This window comes from Pagrus pagrus (assembly GCF_965226575.1).
Source record: "Pagrus pagrus genome assembly, chromosome: 17".
In the NCBI taxonomy this organism is placed as follows: Eukaryota; Metazoa; Chordata; class Actinopteri; order Spariformes; family Sparidae; genus Pagrus; species Pagrus pagrus.
In genome coordinates, this window is record NC_140201.1 from 1,647,759 (window position 1) to 1,656,399 (window position 8,641).

At 39.4% G+C, this 8,641-nt stretch overlaps 1 protein-coding gene across 1 annotated transcript; it reads right to left on the reverse strand.

Moving 5' to 3' along the window:
* Positions 1–1,482: 1,482 nt before the first annotated feature.
* Positions 1,483–3,736, reverse strand: LOC311273249 (uncharacterized protein; the record flags this gene model as incomplete). The annotated part of the gene is made up of 6 exons (XM_084380200.1): positions 1,483–2,190; positions 2,335–2,364; positions 2,776–2,828; positions 2,949–3,098; positions 3,283–3,561; positions 3,676–3,736. The coding sequence occupies 5 exons, from the start codon at positions 3,734–3,736 to the stop codon at positions 2,347–2,349; spliced, it is 561 nt and encodes a 186-aa protein (XP_084236326.1). The 3' UTR covers positions 1,483–2,190; positions 2,335–2,346.
* Between the last annotated feature and the right edge of the window lie 4,905 nt (positions 3,737–8,641).

An 8,641-nucleotide genomic window follows, 5' to 3' on the forward strand; every position in this document is an offset into this window, starting at 1 on the left:
ACCGAAAGCCCAACCTGTTATCCAGGAGGTGACGTTAGCAGTAATCAGTCAGAGGAAGCTAAGAGGCCATGCTTCTTTCTATAATCACCTCAATCGATGGTTTAATTTACAGTAACAGAAACATGAGAGCTGTAGAAATCATTGATACTGAAGACTTCCATGATAAACATGTTCTTAACGAGCCATCGCCAAACAAGTTCACACGTTACTGATTCAACTTTTACCCTCCAGAAAAATCTCTGTGTATCTGGCAGCACAGCAGGGTTTTCAAATGTTCTGTCTGTGGAGTCGTCCTGCATTGGGAAATTAAAATGCTTAAATCTAGACCTGAAGAGAGGAGTTGCTGCAGGAGCTTTGTGGAGCTTATTGAAGAGAAACCTTTCTGCCACAAGGGGGAGACAAAACTGCAGCGTTAATGTGTCTGCAGAAGTTCAACAGTTCTGCTTTCTTGACTTTTTCACAACACTCGATTCTTTTCTCTGCTTCTTGTTGGGATGTTCGTCTTGTTTACACGTCAAATCATTCGGTCCCTTTTAAAGCTTTCTCTGTTTCGGTGTTTTGTACTCGCTGCCATCACTAACAACACTTCACTTCACACTGAGAACTGTGGGCACTGGGTCGGGCGGAGACAGAAGGTGTGAAGTGTGACATCATGCAAAAGTAAGAAAGTGTGAAATTCTCAAGAACAGACTCGTCCGATTCCTCTGAATGTGTTATTTTAATAACAGAAAGTACTGATTCTGCACCACCAGTTCTAGAAAACACATGAAGCTGTTCGAACCCACAACAACTAACTCTGGATTCATCAGATCCAGTTCCTCATGCTGCTGCTTCCTGCACTACACAACACATTAAAGGTGCACTCTGTAGTTTTTTGGGAAGAAAATCATTGATTTTGAACAAACTGAATAAACAAGCTTTCATCAAAGGAAAACACAATTTCATTAATTTACTTTATTGATCAATGATGCAGCACAAACTGAAGGATGTGGACATGAGTGTCGGCACTGGGTCAGTGGAGACAGCAGGTGTGAAGTGTGACATCGTGCAAAAGAAAGAAAGGTATTTTGGTATTTCCCAAACTTCACATCACATTAAAGGTGCATTCTGTAGTTTTGGGGCAGTTCATTGATTTGACAGACTGTCATCAAAAGACAACACAATGTCTTTACTTTATTTATAATTTCTGGAAATCTTGTGCGTTTAGCCACCTTTCTAGCTTCACACAGCACTCTGAGGACGGCTTGTTTATTCAGTTATTTTATATATATATATATATATATATATATATATATATATATTTCACTTTATTAAGTAAATCCAAAACATTTCCAAAACTACATAATGCACCTTTAAGGCTGTCACAATACGAGAATTTTAAACTTCAATACAAAATAAAAAAACAACACTGGACATTTTCAACATTTTCTTTCTTTTAATCAACAGTCAGTGCTGCTGCTCGTTGTGTTATGGAGGCGAGTGTCCTGTGGGAACCTCTGTGACATCCGACTGCCTGCGAAACTCCTCCCCTCCGTAATATTTCGCTCTGGATCGAGTACGTTAAAAAACACGAACTTCTGTGTTGATTTCAGAGAGGCCGTTTGACAATGTACTAGCTAAGCTAACGGGCTGCTAACTAGCTAACATTATTGGTCCTGTCCTTGTCCCTGTTGTGACAGAGGTGAAGAAAAACAGAATTAACCCTTTACTGATGGCTAAACAGATAAAAGTGACGTTGGCAGATATGACTCGACGTCTGTTATAATGGTGTTACTTGGAGAGGCTGATATTTTCTGAGGTGCTACACGCTGTACAAAGTGAGAGACACTGGACGAGGCCACACATATCTTCAATTTTTACAACTCAACTGTCTTTATATCGTCACAAAATACATCTTGGATGAAACCCAGAAAAAGTCCATTTCATTGTTGACATGATTGGTCGCCGTATTCTTGTAGGCAACTCCTGAATCCATCAATTACAACCTTACATTTACATTATCTTTATGTTATTTCAGCCTTGAGTGACGCTGCAGAAACATCATATTTCATTGGCTTTCACTCGGTGATCAGGAGTGATGTCAGATTCCTGGCCTCAGTTTGACTCCGGTCCCTCTTGTTGTTTCCAGGTGTTTTTGGGTTTTCCCCAGTCAGACGTACGTGGAGCCGCTCAGCCGTGGTGTTGGTGCTGCTGATGAGAAAAAATGAACAGGATTCATCGTCGGCATTCGTTAGACACGTTCTGTGAGTAGAAAATAGATATAATGAACCTTTAATTCCACAATGTTGACATTATTCACACTGTAAGGTGGCAGAAACATGTCTTATTATTTACCTGCAAAGGTGGTCATGGAGTAAGCTTCACCTGCCAAATAAAGAGATTGAGATGTCTAAATATAGACGAAACACTACTTTAAATCTGAGCAAGAAGAAAGTACCATCTGTGCTTGGATTGGGAAATGGCGTTGGGAAACGTCTTAAAAATCTTTGCTACATGGATGCTCGACTCTGTGGGGATGTTTCCAGCCTGTTGTGAGGTGACAAAACCAGCTGTTTTTCACGGGAGGGTGGATGATCTCCAGCTGTATTTGTGGTGACAAACCTGGAGATATTTTCAGCAATTTTTTTGACTTGAAGCCAAACCCTGTTTTCTGAACCCTAACCAAGTGTTTTTTGTGCCTAAACCAGATCAGATCTTAACAAAGCATCAAGTATCAACATAAAGAAAAGTTAAGTTTGGACTTTTTTTTGGTAGTTTTGCAGAAATGTTTCTTACCATGTGTAAATCATCCCATATCTCTTCATACACATGCTGTTTGCCTTCATTCACTGCCAAACGAGAACATGAACGTCAGAGTTTCAGTAATCCGGAGAATAATCAGTGATTAACGATCATTATAGTTTGATGAAAAACTGTTTGCAAACAAGTTCAGTTCAGGCTTTATTTACCTCGTCTGTTGAAGCTGCACCTCTCAGCCGACATGAGGAGGATGATGAGGAGGAGAAGGATGATGACGATGATGATGAAAGTAATGAGGAGGGGGAGGCTGGGTCTTTCAAACATCCAACCAAGAGCTTGTATCCAGTGTTTAGGAGCAACTGGAAGACAAAGTAAATCACAGTATTTCTAAATTGTGATACTTTACAATATTCTTGTAATATTTTCTTTCCAAGTCATGACAGACTGCAGGTTGGTCATCGACCAATCATAGTTTGCTGTCTTTCGTGACCTGCGAGGATTGGTTGCAGTTTGCTTGTGGACTTCATTAAAGTTTGATGTTACCGTAGTCGAGCACGGTCAGCTGCACAGCTGGCTCGCTGTTACAGAAGTATCTTCCAGTGTCGGAGACAGCGGCTCTGAGGATGTGAAGTGATTTATCTGCCAGTAAACCGTATCGTCCATCAGGGTCATGGATGTGTTTCTTCTCTCCGTCACCATCAGCCGTCAGTATGTCCACCCTGCTTCCATTCGTCTCTCTGCTCCACGTCACGTTTCCCTCAGCAGAGGCAGGACAGCTGAGAATGATGAGCTGATGCTCCCTGATGATGCTGTGCCTTATTTCTGTAAAACAAGGAGTTTTCAATCAATATTAGGGGGCAAAAGACAAAAACAGAAAATACAGAAATGAGAAACAGCATTGTTCAGGAGTAGTGGTCAGTTTTTTAACAATCTTACCTGCAGTGACGTTACAGCCCAGAACAAACAAGGCTATCAGGCAGCTGCAGATGTTGGCCATCATCCTCACACAGACTGAAATGACTGAATACATGGAAGCTAACAGTGACCGGATTTTTATTCAGAACTGAAAACAGGAACTCAGACGCCCTGGAGAGATAAAACCCACGCTGAGGAACTTATTTTGTCCTTTTGTGGTTAATGATCAATGATGAATCCTTAGGTTGTGTCGAGGCTTGCCTAAGTAAACTATGTACCATATTTGGTGGAGAACGGATGAAACGAATTATCTGACAACGTTAAAGAAAGTGAGAGAAATTTCCTGGATCCAAGTTCGGTGGAAATCTGTCAGTAGTTTCCTGAACCTCTTCTGATCGTCACTCATTTATCCTCGTGTGTGTTTTGTTTACATGTTTTGGACTCGCTGTCAGCAGGTTTGACCCAAATAAGGAGACGTGATAGAGCTCAGATAACCAAGAGAGTGACTAATCAGTCTACACACACACAACAAATGGAGGTTGTGGTAATCAGTTAAGTGTCATCAGAGTTAAGTGTTAAGAAACACTACTGGAAAGTACCACACCTTCATTATCACATCAACTGCAGCTTCATGAACGAGGCGTTAAAATAAGATCTTACACTAAAGTTTGTGGCTGAGGTCGGGATTATTTCCTTTGTGGTCATTGATTTAAAGATAAGATAGAACGTTACTAATTCTGATAACAGAAACAAAGAGTATTGATATGAAGTGTAAGAGTAATAAAATGAATACTAGATGTTACAATCTTCTTTCTGTTTTAATTTGAGGTTTGTCTCTGAGAGGTTTGAACTTCTGATTTGACCTTTATGGTCAGCGGTTGATGAATGAAACAGGGACGGAAATGAGCAAAAAGTCCCTGTTGTTGTTCATCAACCAGTCGACGTGAGTTACATCAGAAGTCAGAGCCTCGCAGAGAAAATTGTGTAACCAAAATATGTTGTTAAGACCAACTTCAAACCAACAAGGGAAACCAATTTTAGCTTCACTTCAGCCGAAGAGATCAACAGGTGCCGCCTGAAACCGAGAGGCCTGTTTCTTTCAGCTTCTGTCTCCATTCAAGGACACAGGTGGCAGGTTTATTTTCAGGTGCCATCATACTACTGAAGAGAAGGAGGGTGCAATGAGTTGCTGTCATTAAAAGAGCTCCAGTCAAAGCTCAAATGGTGGAAAACAGGATAGAAACCTGATTTCTGTTAGTTAGGTTACAGTCTCCTTATGCCTCCACAGTCATCTGATGTTTTCAGCTTTTCTCTGAAAGTGACAAGAGTTGTTTAAGTCACATGTTTCATGCACATCATCATTTATTCAGGAAGTCAGTTTCCATTGTGCTGTCGCATTTTGTTCAATCTGGCAAACAAAGAAATAAAAAACTAGTGAGAACTAGTGACATTTGTTCTCCCATCATCCACTTGAAAGGGAAAAACAAGTGACTTTCCCCTTTAAACACACCGACTCCTTCGTCTCAGAGCTGTGTCTCTGGGCTAGAGACAGCGGACAGGCAGAGTGTTTGCAGGGAGGGCCGGCTCTCCATACAAACCTGAACCACTGTTGCAGCGCAGTGTAATCCAAGAAGAGCAGCAGCCGGCCGATGGCAACCGCCGAAGAGTGTGGTGTGTTTACTGGGGAAAGTACAGGTCACAATCCCATTATTAGCATCGCCACTAAGCAGGGTGAGATCATTTTTGCGTGACATCAGGACATTTTTGCAGCAGTTTTAATTCCCGACACAACTGGACACTTTAACCAAAACGTGAACTGTGTGGTCACCAATCAAAATGTTTGCTAACAATAACTTCCAGGTAGAAACCTCTGCATCAAGAAGCTTACATACAATTTTTCGTCATTGTATTTTAAACTGTGTACATCTCATTTATTTAAAATGCATGTTTGATGTTTTCATATCTTATTAATAACAACACTAATGTTAGCTTGGAGACCTAACTCACCTGGTGGCCCACAGACTAAGACACAAAACAAAGCAACACAGAACATAAAATAACAGAAAGTGACGAGACGTTTCAGTCACGTCTTTCATGCACATCATCATGTATTCACTCTGTTTCCACTGAACTTTGTCACATCTTATTTGCATCCATACGCCAACATTTCCAGCTCCTTCCACCGAGTGTTTCCATTCAGTTTGAAAATCTGAATAATAAGAGGGAGGTGTAGTAGTCCGGAAGGTACTTAAAATTTTACTTTGAGTGTAAAATCTAACCACCGTTATCATGGGGAATGGCACAAGAGAGCCCTTGATTGACTGATAACAGCTTCATACGATGATGTTTAAAAAACAGGAAGCCTCCGTGATCGTTAACCACAAAAAGAAAAAAAATGTGAGACAGTGATCCATTTCACAGCGGCTGAGTTCCTGTTCTCTGCTCTGAATAAAGCTGTGGTACTGGTTAGTTTTCAGGTATTCAGTCATTGGTGAACGATGAGGGTGAACATCTGCAGCTGCCTGTTGGCCTTGTTTCTGGGCTTTAAAGGATAAGTACCGTTTTTTACAACCTGGACCTTATTTCTGGCAAAAGATATGGTCATTTACTCACCCAGATAACTTTGGTGTCATTCGGCGTCGTTCGGACGAAATTAGATCCAGTGTAGCGGCGATATATCCATATAATGGGAGTAACGGGGCATCGACACACAGCCTCTATATAACACATTATCTGCCACGAAACTAGTTCATTTCATCAATATTTTGTTATGAAATGCTAGCGCTATTAGCCTCTGAGTCCGGGCTCGTCTATTGTCAACATCCGGGGTCTGTAGGCTGATCTACTACCTCTGACCTGGAAGATGTCGTCTCTGAGCTGCGCGCGCACCCGCGACAGCGCGCCTTGTTTATCTGTAGCTGCTGCTGCTAGTTTGACCCCGGATGTTGATAACGGACGAGCCCGGACTCAGAGGCTAATAGCGCTAGCATATCGTAACAAAATATTGATGAAATTAACTAGTTTCGTGGCAGATAATGCGTTATATAGAGGCTGTGTGTCGCTGCCCCGTCTCTCCCATTATATGGATATATCGCCGCTACACTGGATCTAATTTCGTCCGAACGACGCCGAATGACACCAAAGTTATCTGGGTGAGTAAATGATCATATCTTTTGCCAGAAATAAGGTCCAGGTTGTAAAAAACGGTACTTATCCTTTAATGTCACTTCAGGTAAGATCATTTAAAAGATAATCAATAATTCTGAGCAATGCTAAATCTCATCAGGTTGAACACATTTCTGTGTTTTCAGATTTTTTTTATTGTATTCAGTGTCATAGCTCCATGTATGTCTTTGACTATGACCTATGCAGGGAAACATAGAAAACAGGTTGAGGGTCACATGAGAATTTTCCAAATTCTGATATTTTTCTGAGAAAAAATTGAGAATTCTGACGTTAAAGTCACAACTTTAATACGTTTTTAACATGTGTAACTTCTTTCTTGGATACATCATATGTTTTGTTAATAGTACTTATGCAGAAAAGCCCACTGTATGTCTACGCTAAGCTGCGTAATTTTAAATTAGATAATACAGTAAATAAATGTTTATTTCATTCAGAGTAGTATCAATATAACACAATGAGCATTTTGCCATTGAAACGATTTCAAAACTGGTTCAGAACAATTTGAAGATGTTGATTAAACGCTTTAATTTAGACCGGATTTGACCCAGATTTACTGGCTTTTAACAGAGAGACAACTGAGAGAATTGGATGTGGTTTCTTTGTCTTCTCCGCAAATTCTTCAATTTAACATACATTTCTGCAAAACCACAAATAAGTTAAAACTTAACATGTCTTTATGTTTCAGCTTTACGTTTGTTTAAGTATAATTTTCTGTTTCTCTCGTCACAACACTGTGCTTATGCCAAAAACCACCTTGTTAGGGTTTGGAAAACATCATGGTTTGGCGTAAAATACCTGTGATGCCATGATCACGGATGGAGATGAAAAAATGCTGGAAATGTCCCTCGTTGCACTCTGAAACTAACATGCTCTCAATTATTTTGTTGAAACATTTTTACATTTAAAAATATTGTGTAAATTTCAATGCTGGGAAATCTTTTAAATATACCATAGTTGAATGAATTAAGTTAATGTGAGAAAAAAAATAATTTAGTTTAGTACCATCGCATATAAGAATTGAGTAGATATAATTAAAATCCTAAGTTCAATAGTCACCTTGAGCCAAAACCACAAAAGAAATGAAATAGATGTGATTGAAATACTCGGTAGATTTTACTGGAAAACATGACATTATCTTTTAAGACAAATGTGCTACATTTAATAAATGCTACTTATCATTCTTAAAATAAATGTAACAATTACTTAATAGGAGCACAAGAGTACTGATTTGGAATAATTGTAGTCATTGAAACTGAAAATAGTGAGTAAATATAAAAAATATAATTTGTTACTCAAATGCTGAATTTTTTGTGTGAAATTTACTTAAATTATAAATTAAATTTTAAGACAAAGTTACCGCTTCTATGTCTGAATGTGGAATACGCCAACAAGCAAGATCATTTCTAAACGAGGATCAGCACCCTGTCAAAAAGATGTGCTTTTTATGTCTTTCTTCATAATTAACTAAATAATTAATAATTAATCTCAATCAGACATCAACAAAATTCTGCCTCTGTCTGGACAGTCGGAGAGCCTGTGGACAATCCGGGCAGACGACAGAATGGTTAGAGGTCAAAGTTTAATTAATTTTTTTGAAAGTGATGAAAAAATCACTCCTGCAATGTTTATAAGGGAGCATCATTCTCCATAGAGAGCAATGTGCCTCTTTAATGTCGGCTGCACTCATTTTATTTGATAGATGAATGTAAATCTGTCTGATCTCAGAGGTCACAATGAAGAACACTTTTCTTAAAATACATGCAGATTTATTAAAAAGTGTTTTTCTTCTACAGTAATGAGC